Source organism: Oncorhynchus masou, chromosome 21, assembly GCF_036934945.1.
Source record: "Oncorhynchus masou masou isolate Uvic2021 chromosome 21, UVic_Omas_1.1, whole genome shotgun sequence".
Lineage (NCBI taxonomy): Eukaryota > Metazoa > Chordata > Actinopteri > Salmoniformes > Salmonidae > Oncorhynchus > Oncorhynchus masou.
The window spans coordinates 50,220,826-50,235,215 of record NC_088232.1 but is presented as its reverse complement, the minus strand read 5'-3'; the positions used below and the strand labels follow the sequence as shown (position 1 = coordinate 50,235,215).

The window sequence follows — 14,390 nt, the reverse complement described above, 5'->3', positions numbered from 1 at the left end:
CTTGTAAATGAGGGCTGTGGGTGAGAGTAGAGCTATAGCTGGCCCAGGACCCTAGAGTGAAGACGGAGCCCAGTGGACACTGATGGGCTGACGGGGCCAGCTGCAGAAGTTGTCTAGGGGAGAGAGAAAAGGAGAGGAAGAGAGAGCAGAGGACGGGAGAGGAAGAGGGCGGAGGGGAGAGGGCGGAGGGGAGAGGGCGGAGGGGAGAGGGCGGAGGGGAGAGGGAGTAGGGGAGAGGGCGGAGGGGAGAGGGCGGAGGGGAGAGGAAGAGGGCAGAGGAGAGTTTAAGAGGGCGGAGGGGAGTTTAAGAGGGCGGACGGGAGAGGAAGAGGGATAAAGGGAGAGGATGAGGGAGGGGGGGAGAGGAAAAAGGAGGAGGCGAGGAGAAGAGAGGAGTGAAGAAGAGGGAGGAGGGGAAGTAGGGGAGAGAGGAAGAAAGGAATGAAGAGGGTGAGGTGATGGGAAGGAGGAGAGGAGAGGAGAGAGATGATGGGAGGAGAAGGCAGAGAAGAGAGCGGAACAGAGCAGGGGAAAGGAGAGGACGGGAGGGGAGAAAAGGGAAGGAGAGGAAGAGCAGAGAAGGGGTGGGTGGAGGGGAGAGCAGAGCAGAGGAAAGGGGATGGGAGGAGGGGAGATCAGAGGAGAATGGATGGGTGGAGGGGAGATCAGAGGAGAATGGATGGGAGATCAGAGGAGAATGGATGGGTGGAGGGGAGAGCAGGAGAGAAAAAGGGATGGGAGGAGGGGAGATCAGAGGAGAATGGATGGGTGGAGGGGAGAGCAGAGGAGAGGAAAAGGGATGGGAGGAGGGGAGATCAGAGGAGAGAGCATCAGAAACAGCGTGTCTATCTCTCCAAATGGTAATCACGGTCCCACAGTGCTTTCCTTTCTGCCACTGAAGCGCCTGCAGTGTACTCTGTGCTCATCAGGTATGAGTATAGGAGAGATGGAATGGCAGGGTTACACAATTCATTCAGTGGGAGAGATAATGTGTGTGACACAGGGATTGGCAGGCACGGCTTTAAAAAAGTGAATTCACAACATACACTACCGTTCAAAAGTTTGGGGTCACTTAGAGATGTCCTTGTTGTTGAAAGAAAAGCTACATTTTTGTCCATTAAAATAACATCAAATTGATCCGAAATACAGTGTAGACATTGCTAATGAACAGTCCTGTGTTCCAATGGCACGTTGTGTTAGCTAATCCAAGTTTATCATTTTAAAGGGCTAATTGATCAATAGAAAACCCTTTTTTAATTATGTTAGTACAGCTGAAAACTGTTGTTCTGATTAAAGAAGCAATAATACTGGCCTTCTTTAGACTAGTTCAGTATCTGGAGCACCAGCATTGTGGGTTCGATTGCAGGCTCAAAATGGCTAAAAACAAAGAACTTTCTTCTGAAACTTGTCAGCCTATTCTTGTTCTGAGAAATGAAGGATATTCCATTTGAGAAATAGCCAAGAAACTGAAGATCTCATACAATGCTGTATACTAGTACTCCCTTTACAGAACAGCACAAACTGGCACTAACCAGAATAGAAAGAGGAGTGGGAGGCCCCGGTGCACAACTGAGCGAGAGGACAAGTACATTAGAGTGTCTAGTTTGAGAAACAGACGCCTCACAAGTCATCAATTGGCAGCTTCATTAAATAGTACCCACAAAACAGCAGTCTCAACTTCAACAGTGAAGAGGCGACTCCGGGATGCTGGCCTTCTAGGCAGAGTTCCTCTGTCCAGTGTCTGTGTTCTTTTGCCCATCTTAATCTCTTCTTTATTATTATTAAATATATATATATATATATATATATACATATATATTTTACATATTTTTTTCTTTTTTCTTGATACAACCCAATAGGTCATTATCGATAAACCATCACAATAAGGTGCAGTGCGTTCGATTTTCCTGCTGGGGGGCGAGAAGGTTCCTTCTAGAAATGCAACAATAAGATATAATAAAATAGAAGAATATGAACATAAAGTAAATGGATCAGTAGAATAGAATAAACATTTTAGCATCAGTATAATAGAGGATTTTATTTACAATTTACAAAATTATTATTTACACTTGTATAAACGGAGGGCAGTGTATAAACTGGACAGCATGTGAGTGTTAAATCACGATTGCTGCTGACAGACATGAATAGGCTACATTGATTGATGGACCAAATCAAATTGGCTAGCTAGCTAATAACAGATCAAGTCAATATGGCTAGATAACCAGCTAACTTCCAGGGGATGAACTAGATGGCTCGTTAACAAGCTAACTTCCAGGGTATAAACTAGATGGCTCGTTAGCAAGCTAACTTCCAGGGGATAAACTAGATGGCTAGTTAACAAGCTAACTTCCAGGGGATAAACTAGATGGCTAGTTAACAAGCTAACTTCCAGGGGATAAACTAGATGGCTAGTTAACAAGCTAACTTCCAGAGGATAAACTAGATGGCTGGTTAGCAAGCTAATAACAGATCGTGTCAATATGGCTAGTTAACAAGCTAACTTTAAAGGGATGAACTAGATGGCTACATTATCTTGCCATCTATAGTGGTGATGACGTTAGTCCAACAAACAACTTTACCAGGACGTGCCGATGTCAGGCTTTGTCCAAAAGCCTAATCTCTGATGAAGCAAGCTAAATGACACATGTTGTTAGCTTAGCTAGCTAACTAGCTACATGCCATGTGGATAGGCTACCCTCACGGACTGTATCTGAAATGACATGATCAGTTGATGTTTACTGATCATGAAAATCATGCAGTTACTTCCCGTATAACTGATGACAGAGCTAAACGTGGAATCATCTGAAATGTGTAGTTGTGACTCTGCTCTTTAAGAGGTGATGGTATTAAAATCAAATAGTTATAGCATTCATTTAACAATCCCTGAAAAAACAGCATGCAGTTGTCAATGGTTTAAGTGGAGCTGGGGGGAGGGGGTCTTCGTGCCCCCCAGCAGCCATATCGAACGGTCTGCACCGTATTGTGACATTTTATAGATAACAACCTATTTGCCAGGAAATGCCCCATTGTGGCGTTTTACTGATAACCCCCCCCCACACACCTCCAGTAGATCCCAGAGAGAGTGAGAGAAATACAGTACAGAAACACTATTGACTTGAACCCCGCAAACATATGACATAACCAGAGAGCACTTTGACTGATCCTCCTCCACCTGCTTTTAAATGAGGACAGTTTCTTCGATAGCAACCCACTCATCAATAACACCTGACTGACAGCCAGAGAAGACCATTGACGGGCGCCCTTTTCTGCTGAGGCGAACCTCAGCGCTGCCACCAACCCAGGACTCACATCATAATAAGGAAGCTATGCCATATAACTGGACTGTCCCCCCCCCCGACCCCCCCAAAAAAGAAACAAAATATATCTCAACTGCCTACTCTGTTTGCCTCATGGAGAAACAGACCGAGTGGAGATGATGTGTAAATAAATAAAACGTGAGTTTCATGGCAGTGTGCATGGTCAGCAAGCCCAGCTCACCTCCAGTCTGGCTCTGCTTGCCTGCCTGCCCCCTCAACTGCTAAATAAGTTATAAACCACAGAGTCAGGTAAATTTCCTCCTGCACCGTCGTCTGCTGAACGCCTTTAATAGCACCGAAGTACTGAACGGCCCCCTCTCTCAAGATATATGATGCGTTTTGCAGTCCGGTTGTATTACGCTAGCTAAAGTTATTGATGATGTTGTCAGATCAACGTGTCATCATGGCTGAGGGATTACCTGACAGTTTACTCCAAACAGGATGCTGGATATACAACATCCACTCTCCACTCTCGGAAACACTCAACAGTTTGTCTCTTTTTCACAGTGCAGGCATCTTTCAGTGGCTGCCTCGTTTGTCTCTTTTTCAGAGTATCAGTCCTTTCGTCTCCTCAGTCCTATTCACCAATACCAAGGAAACCAAAATGGCACACCTGAATCACATTCTGTAACTATAATTATTAAACATCATATACTCCCATTAACATCAGTAACTCTTCCACAATACAATCGTCCAATGTTTGTCTTTTCTGATGTTTTCCCAGCGCACAATGACAGGTCACTACTGAAATGACCATTGAGGCCCAAACGTAAGTGGGCCCAGAGTAAAGTGGCAGGCAGGAGTGAGATTACCTGAAGTGCAATCCCCCTCTGTAGCTGTAATATTGCTTATTCAGTTGGGCCTATCCTCCATCCTGTACACCCCCCCCCCCCAAATGAGATTCTGCCATCTGTGCGTGTCAGCGGGGCAGTGTGGCAGAGCTTGTAAACGTCTCTCCATGTCACTGGAGGCTGGATATCTTATCTGGGAGAAGCAGTTTGAATGAACCACCCCTCTTCCATCAGAGCAGCTGCACAGAGCGTATCAAGGCTATTGTCTGAGCAGTTCTCTGTTATTTTTGTCATCCTTGAAACCCGTGTAAAAAGAACTCTGATAAAGGATGAGGGAGACACAGCTGTCTTCTATTCAACCATTATAACAAGAGTCTACAAAAATGGCAGAAAAACACGGCCGTGGTGACGTTGTAATCTCCTTGGTTGGTGAATAACAACAATATGAGTTATGTCTGTCTGTCTTATGTTGACATATCATGGGGTTACACTGGCACACACAGTTGTGTGATGTAATGATCATGCAGTACGTTGAGCATGAATACAAAGTGTATCATATTTTAACAGTTACTAGACATCCCACTACAGTAGTCAACATTGCTTGAGGTTTTTACGGACTAAGAGTCACAATCTTGCCACAAAGAACCAAAACAATACTTAGAATGGAATGGATGGATGGGTTTTTCTTTGTAGGGAAACAAAAAATGCTGAGAGTGTGGTGTCAGCCGAGTAAAGCCTGACCTGGGTCTTCTACCACCCTGGTCTCTAGCTGAGTAAAGCCTGACCTGGGTCTTCTACCACCCTGGTCTCTAGCTGAGTAAAGCCTGACCTGGGTCTTCTACCACCCTGGTCTCTAGCTGAGTAAAGCCTGACCTGGGTCTTCTACCACCCTGGTCTCTAGCTGAGTAAAGCCTGACCTGGGTCTTCTACCACCCTGGTCTCTAGCTGAGTAAAGCCTGACCTGGGTCTTCTACCACCCTGGTCTCTAGCTGAGTAAAGCCTGACCTGGGTCTTCTACCACCCTGGTCTCTAGCTGAGTAAAGCCTGACCTGGGTCTTCTACCACCCTGGTCTCTAGCTGAGTAAAGCCTGTCCTGGGTCTTCTACCACCCTGGTCTCTAGCTGAGTAAAGCCCTGACCTGGGTCTTCTACCACCCTGGTCTCTCTAGGTCTCCTGGGTCTTCTACCAGCTGGTCTCTAGCTGAAAAGCCTGACCTGGGTCTTCTACCACCCTGGTCTCTAGCTGAGTAAAGCCTGACCTGGGTCTTCTACCACCCTGGTCCTGACCTGGGTCTTCTACCACCCTGGTCTGACTCTTCTAGCCACCCTGGTCTCTAGTAAAAGCCTGACCTGGGTATTCTACCACCCTGGTCTCTAGCTGAGTAAAGCCTGACCTGGGTATTCTACCACCCTGGCGTGAGCTGCCTCTAGTCCTTCTCTCAACAGACTGATCTCCTGCCTTGGTAAAACATCTGACTCCCCTTAACTAACCACCGCTCCTTTTACACATGCGCACGCACACACACACACACACACACACACACACACACACACACACACACACACACACACACACACACACACTCTCTCTCTCTCTCTCTCTCTTCCTTCCCAATGCAAATGTGGAGCTTTCAGTTATCCGACTTAGTGTGCTGTCAGAGCCCAAGACTGACTCCACTGACTCCACAGACATTAATGGATCCCCTCTCAAAACCTGCAGCTTATATCCGTCCCGAGGTGCCAGCAGATTTCTGCACACAGACGATCCGCTTTGGAGAGGGCGTGACTGTGAAATAAGATGCTACAGCTGCAGTGGCCCCTGCAAGTTACAGGTTCATCTGAGCCTCACATGGAATGAAAATTACTTTTTGGGGGGGGTCAGTTACCCACAATTCTGTTAGCTGGCTGTCTAGAAACGTTGCTTGATGACTGACATTTGTGACAGAAAGATGATTAAAGGCGCATGAAGCCAAATTAACTTCAGATCGTACTAATGACCGCACAAACATACTAACGTAAACCATTAACGTAGCGAGCCATGATAGATCACATATAGTCCAGCCCCGTTAGAATAGGACTCACAGCTTCTTCCTAGATGGAGTCTGAGTGGGTGCTTGTCCGAGGCAAGAGAAAGGGGTGGGTGGGTTATAAAGTAGATCGTTTGCTCTTCTCTGTCGAATAAGTATTTCTAGTTCATTTGAGGAGGTAAAGTAGCATCACAAACATCCAAGAGTATATGACAGGAGTCTGGTTAGAAAAAACATCATTACATAGGAATCAATAAAAGAGGCGTGCTGGTAGACATGTTGTCTTTTCCTTTTTCCTCGCAAAAAAAGATCACTACAGGAAACACTACAGGGAACACTACTGGGAACACTACAGGGAACACTACGGGGAACACTACAGGGAACACTACAGGGAACACTACGGGGAACACTAGTGGGAACACTACAGGGAACACTACAGGGAACACTACTGGGAACACTACAGGGAACACTACAGGGAACACTACAGGGAACACTACAGGGAACACTACAGGGAACACTACAGGGAACACTACAGGGAACACTACAGGGAACACTACAGGAAACACTACAGGGAACACTACAGGAAACACTACAGGGAACACTACAGGAAACACTACAGGGAACACTACAGGGAACACTACAGGAAACACTACAGGAACTACTACAGGGAACTACTACAGGAAACACTACAGGGAACACTACAGGGAACACTACAGGAAACACTACAGGAAACACTACAGGGAACACACTACAGGGAACACTACAGGAAACACTGGGAACACTACAGGAAACACTACAGGGGAAACACTACAGGGAACACTACAGGGAACACTACAGGGAACACTACTGGGAACTACTACAGGGAACACTACAGGGAACACTACAGGGAACACTACAGGGAACACTACAGGGAACACTACAGGGAACACTACAGGAAACACTACAGGGGAAACACTACAGGAAACACTACAGGAACACTACAGGAAACACTACAGGGAACACTACAGGGAACACTACAGGGAACACTACAGGGAACACTACAGGGGGAACACTAGTGGGAACACTACAGGGAACACTACTGGAACACTAGGGAACACTACAGGAAACACTGCAGGGAACACTACAGGGACACTACAGGAAAACACTACACTACAGGGAACACTACAGGGAACACTACAGGGAACACTACAGGAAACACTACAGGAAACAACACTACAGGGAACACTACAGGGAACACTACAGGAAACACTACAGGGAACACTACAGGGAACACTACAGGGAACACTAGTGGGAACACTAGTGGGAACACTACAGGGATCACCACAGGAAACACTACAGGGAACACTACAGGAAACACTACAGGAAACACTACAGGGAACACTACAGGGAACACTACAGGGAACACTACAGGGAACACTACAGGGAACACTACAGGGAACACTACAGGGAACACTACAGGGAACACTACAGGGAACACTACAGGGAACACTACAGGAAACACTACAGGGAACACTACAGGGAACACTACAGGGAACACTACAGGGAACACTACAGGGAACACTACAGGGAACACTACAGGAACACTACACTACAGGAACACTACAGGAAACACTACAGGAAACACTACAGGGAACACTACAGGGAACACTACAGGGAACACTACAGGGAACACTATAGGGAACACTACAGGGAGCACTACAGGGAACACTACAGGGAACACTACAGGGAGCACTACAGGAAACACTACAGGGAACACTACTGGGAACACTACTGGGAACACTACTGGGAACACTAGTGGGAACACTAGTGGGAACACTAGTGGGAACACTACAGGGAGCACTACAGGGAGCACTACTGGGAACACTACAGGAAACACTACAGGAAACACTACAGGAAACACTACAGGAAACACATCAGGAAACACTACAGGGAACACTACAGGAAACACTACAGGAAACACTACAGGAAACACTACAGGGAACACTACAGGGAACACTACAGGAAACACTACAGGAAACACTACAGGAAACACTACTGGGAGCACTACTGGGAGCACTACAGGAAACACTACAGGAAACACTACAGGAAACACTACTGGGAACACTACAGGGAGCACTACAGGAAACACTACTGGGAGCACTACAGGTAACACTACAGGAAACACTACTGGGAGCACTACTGGGAGCACTACAGGAAACACTACAGGGAACACTACAGGGAACACTACAGGGAACACTAGTGGGAACACTAGTGGGAACACTAGTGGGAACACTAGTGGGAACACTACTGGGAGCACTACAGGGAGCACTACAGGAAACACTACAGGAAACACTACAGGAAACACTACTGGTGGCACTACTGGGAGCACTACAGGGAACACTACTGGGAACACTACTGGGAACACTACTGGGAACACTACAGGGAACACTACAGGAAACACTACAGGAAACACTACTGGGAGCACTACAGGGAACACTACAGGGAACACTACAGGGAACACTACAGGGAACACTACAGGGAACACTACAGGGAACACTAGTGGAAACACTACAGGGAACACTACTGGGAGCACTACAGGAAACACTACAGGAAACACTACAGGGAACACTACAGGGAACACTAGTGGGAACACTACAGGGAGCACTACAGGGAACACTACAGGGAGCACTACAGGGAACACTACTGGAAACACTACAGGAAACACTACAGGGAACACTACAGGGAACACTAGTGGGAACACTACAGGGAGCACTACAGGGAACACTACAGGGAGCACTACAGGGAACACTACAGAGAACACTACTGGAAACACTACAGGGAACACTACTGGGAACACTATAGGGATCACTACAGGGAACACTACAGGGAGCACTACAGGGAGCACTACAGGGAACACTACTGGAAACACTACAGGGAACACTACTGGGAACACTACAGGGATCACTACAGGAAACACTACAGGAAACACTACAGGAAACACTACTGGGAGCACTACAGGAAACACTACAGGGAACACTAGTGGGAACACTACAGGGATCACTACAGGAAACACTACAGGGAACACTAGTGGGAACACTACAGGGAACACTACTGGGAACACTACAGGGATCACTACAGGAAACACTACAGGAAACACTACAGGGAACACTACAGGGAGCACTACAGGGAACACTACTGGGAACACTACAGGAACACTACAGGGAACACTACAGGGAACACTACTGGAAACACTACAGGGAACACTACAGGGAACACTACAGGGAACACTACAGGGAGCACTACTGGGAACACTACAGGGAACACTACAGGGAACACTACTGGAAACACTACAGGGAACACTACAGGGAACACTACAGGGAACACTACAGGGAGCACTACAGGGAACACTACAGGGAACACTACAGGGAACACTACAGGGAACACTACAGGGAACACTACTGGAAACACTACAGGGAACACTACAGGGAACACTACAGGGAACACTACAGGGATCACTACAGGAAACACTACAGGGAACACTACAGGGAACACTACAGGGAGCACTACGGGAAACACTACTGGGAGCACTACAGGGAACACTACAGGAAACACTACAGGGAACACTACAGGGAACACTAGTGGGAACACTACAGGAAACACTACAGGAAACACTACAGGAAACACTACCGGGAGCACTACTGGGAACACTAGTGGGAACACTACAGGAAACATTACAGGAAACACTACCGGGAGCACTACAGGGAGCACTACAGGAAACACTACCGGGAGCACTACATGGAACACTACAGGAAACACTACAGGAAACACTACAGGAAACACTACCGGGAGCACTACGGGGAACACTAGTGGGAACACTACAGGGAGCACCAGTGGGAACACTAGTGGGAACACTACTGGGAGCACTACAGGAAACACTACAGGGAACACTACAGGAAACGCTACAGGGAGCACTACAGGAAACACTACAGGAAACACTACCGGGAGCACTACTGGGAACACTCGTGGGAACACTAGTGGGAGCACTACTGAGAACACTAGTGGGAGCACTACTTAGAACACTAGTGGGAGCACTACTGAGAACACTAGTGGGAGCACTACAGGGAGCACTAGTGGGAACACTAGTGGGAACACTACAGGGAACACTACAGGGAGCACTAGTGGGAACACTACAGGGAGCACTAGTGGGAACACTAGTGGGAGCACTACTGAGAACACTAGTGGGAGCACTACAGGGAGCACTAGAGGGAGCACTACTGAGAACACTAGTGGGACCACTACTGAGAACACTAGTGGGAGCACTACAGGGAGCACTAGTGGGAGCACTACTGAGAACACTAGTGGGAGCACTACTGAGAACACTAGTGGGAGCACTACTGGGAGCACCAAACAGTAAGCCTGTGTTTCTTTTCTTTCATTTTCGTCATTGTCCCCCGGGGGTCGAGGGTCGTTATATCCCTGTACCAGATAGTCCTTCACTGATTACACACACAGCCCAGCGGCAAGGCTATTAGTGGGGAATCAAACACACACTGGTGATATTTGGTCTGAATACACCAGTTTACAAGCATTCTTCACACATTTAATTCAACAATAAACATCTGATATGACCTTTTAGAATGGATACTGGATAGAATGGATACTACCATGGGTAATTTATTAGGCCTGAATTCTAACTTGAGATATGTGTGAATGTAACTTCAGTGTTTGTGCAAATCTTCCATTGACCTCAATGTGTGAATGATGTGAAAGTTTGGCCCTTGGATCATCGTAGCTAGGCTTTTCCTTAGGCTACCTAAGGAATATTTTGGGAATATTTTGGGAGCTTATCCGGTATAAATGGCAATAACTGAGGGCTTATCTGAGATCAACCTATTACCCTACACCTCCAAGGCCTTACCTCGGACCACAATGGTGGTAGACTTCTTAGCCGGGTTGCCCACGTTGTTACTGGCCACACAGCTGTAAACGCCTGCTTCTTCTATGGAGATGGCGGGCAACGTGAGGGTCCCTCCGTTAAGGACGCTCTTCTTGGGCAGCTCGTCTGCGCTGTGCACCCAGGTGAGTGTGGGTGTGGGATCACCCCCGGAGGTCACACACACCAGGGTCACGGTCTGCCCGGGGTTCACCACGATGGGGTCCTCCACCAGCAACTTAATGGTGGGGGATGCTGAAAACACAAGATTAAAATTGAAAACATTATATTTGTATTTATTAGGGATCCTCATTAGCTGTTGCCAAGGCAGCAGCTACTCTTCCTGGGGTCCAAACACATTAAGGCCCTTACATTACATATAAAACAAAAGATAAAACAGTACATCATGTAACACTATTACACCACTACATATCTACAATACAAAATGTACAATACCACCATAAAACAATATTATAATGGACGTGTGTGTAGAGTGTGTGTGCTAGTGCTTATGCGTGTGTCTGTACCTGTATGTGTGTCTCTTCATGGTCCTTGCTGTTCCATAAGGTGTCTTTGTACCAGTTTTGTTTTTTTAAATCAGATTTTTTTTCACATGTTTTATGTCTGTGTCAATGTTAATAAGTTATCTCGAAAAAAAATGTAATTAAAATCACCCGCCAGCAACTCAATTAGGTTCTTTAGATGAGAGGTATGAAAAGTGAAACTAGAATTAGTGGCGGAAGCAGGGAAATAGCTCCACCCTCTCTCTCTCTTTGCGTGTTTGGGACAAATGTCCCCTCCATTTCGAAATTCAAATGCGCACAACTGTGAAATCTGTAGAAATAATCAGCATGTTTCGGCCAAGTCTATGGGCCAAATGTCCCCTCCACTTCGAAATTCAAATGCGCACAACTGTGAAATCTGTACAAATAATCAGCATGTTTCGGCCAAGTCTATGGGCCAAATGTTCAAATGCCACAACTGTGAAATCTGTACAAATAATCAGCATGTTTCGGCCAAGTCTATGGGCCAAATGTCCCCTCCACTTCGAAATTCAAATGCGCACAACTGTGAAATCTGTACAAATAATCAGGGACGATAAATCAGAGGAACAATTGTTCCTCGTTATTTGTCACATCCCACATTACAATACCATTTACTGTATGTTACATACCTCTGTCCCTAGGAAATGTGTCAATAGTCAACAAACAAGTCAATAGGTACTGTAACTGCTGAACACTGAGTAGTTTTTACCTCTTAATGATGCTCTGAAATGGTACCTTTGTCACAACGTCCAATCTGATAGAAAGTCAATCATGATTTTTCGGTTTCCTGAAAACCAATATCCTAGTTGACATTTGGTTCTATGGTGTAGCTATATAGTTGGTATTAGGGTGTAAGCTCATAACCCAGCTAACACATAATGTTCTGAGAACCATATGTTTCTTAGAGCTTGGTGTGAGCATGGTTGTCTAATGGTTATTTTGCATCTAAACCTTCCCACAGGGGTCTGGGAATGGTTTCCTAACGTATAACGTATCATACAGGTTTCCCCATGTTCACAGAATGTTCAGAGAACCTTAAGAAACATTGTTCTTTTGTGGGAATTTCAGTACTTCAGCATAACGTTTCCTACAGTTTTCCTCATGGTTCTATTTCAAAGTAATGTTCTCAGAACATTCAGAGAACTTTGTTCTTTTGCAATATAAAAAAACTTTAGTAACATTCAGAGAATGTTCTAAGAATGTTCATTCCATTCTCAGCGTCAACAAAACTCTATCCTACATCCTGTTAAGTGTGTTCAGGTGTGTTCACTTGATTTAATGAGTGCTTGTTTCCTTTAAAATGGCGTCTGTTTGAATAGACTACAGCTTTGTATGAGTAAAAAAAGGATTGCTAGCTCCATCCTTGTGGCACAGTGGACTAATTCCACGGATATAGAACAGAAGATCATATGTTTAAATCTCACTGATGCTGTGTCACAATAAAATGCCTAAGAAATATATTTCCACGTGTCCCATCTATGCTTGGAGTTCAAACGAGTTAAACTAAGCTAGCAGTCTTATTGAAACATTCAGTGAACAGGAAGTTATTCAAAAACCTCCAAAAAGCCTTTACATTTCATTTAAAACATTCACAACATTTAGAGAATGTTCTCAGAATTTCCGTTCTCAGAATGTAAATAAAATCTCCTAAGAAAACTTTCAGTGAACCATAGTAAAAAGTTCTCGGAACCTTTTCTGTTACATTGTCAGAATGTTTAAAAAACATTCCGTTTTACCGGTCAGGAAACATATGGCTTCGTTCCCAGAACTAATAGAAAACCAAAAACGTACGTTCCCACAACATCCAAGAAACCAAATATGCAGGCTGGAATATCCATAGACACATGGCTTCTCCATTCCAAGTAGTGGGATTACATGTCTATACGAGCATGGCATAAGTTAGCCTGCTGACGTACACTGTAAATTCCATCAATGTGGTTTGCGGGGGAAAGGGCCAGAGCAGGAAACATGCAGGGCGGTGTATTGGGACCTTTATCATTATTGGTCTTATGTGTGGCTGAAGCATCAGAGAGGAAAATGCAGATCGCAGAAGGGCCAAAGGTCATCATTGGGGAACAACAACAGGCGTTGTGGGAGCCACAAAGCAGCGCTAGGGGGCCATGGAGTATTTACTTAGGAATATGGAATATACAGTGCATTCGGAAAGAATTCAGACCCTTTGAATTTTTCACATTTTGCTACATAAGAGCCTTATTCTAAAATTGATAAATAATTTTTTCATCAATACACTGACAATACCCCATAATTACAAAGCTAAAACAGGTTTTTGAACATTTTTGCAAATGTTATTAAAAATAAAATAAACAGAAATACCTTATTTACATAAGTATTCAGACCCTTTGCAATGAGATTCGAAATTGAGTTCAGGTGCATCCTGTTTCCATTGATCATCTTTGACTGGAGTCCACCTGTGGTAAATGAAATTAATTCGACATAATTTGGAAATGCACACACCTGTCTATATAAGGTCCCACAGTTGACAGTGCATGTCAGAGCAAAAACCAAGCCATGAGGTAGAAGGAATTGTCAGTAGAGGTCTGAGACAGGATTGTGTCAAGGCACAGATCTGGGGAAGTGTACCAAACAATGTCTGCATGATGCCATTTTCCAATGCATGAGAGCATCAGCTGTTCCGGACGGCTATTGCGGACGACTTTAAACAGGTCAACATTCACAAGGCCGCTGGGCCAGATGGATTACCAGGACGTGTGCTCCGGGCATGTGCTGACCAACTGGCAGGTGTCTTCACTGACATTTTCAACATGTCCCTGATTGAGT

The 14,390-nt window shown here is 45.5% G+C and overlaps 1 protein-coding gene across 1 annotated transcript in view; it reads right to left on the bottom strand.

Annotated features, from left to right (window-relative positions):
• The window catches only part of LOC135508471 (MAM domain-containing glycosylphosphatidylinositol anchor protein 2-like), a 219,020-nt gene that overhangs the window by 112,675 nt on the left and 91,955 nt on the right, over window positions 1-14,390 (bottom strand). The window contains exon 6 of the mRNA XM_064928684.1: window positions 11,032-11,301. Within this exon, the coding sequence (XP_064784756.1) occupies window positions 11,032-11,301 (270 nt within the window). The remainder of the gene's footprint in view (window positions 1-11,031; window positions 11,302-14,390) is intronic.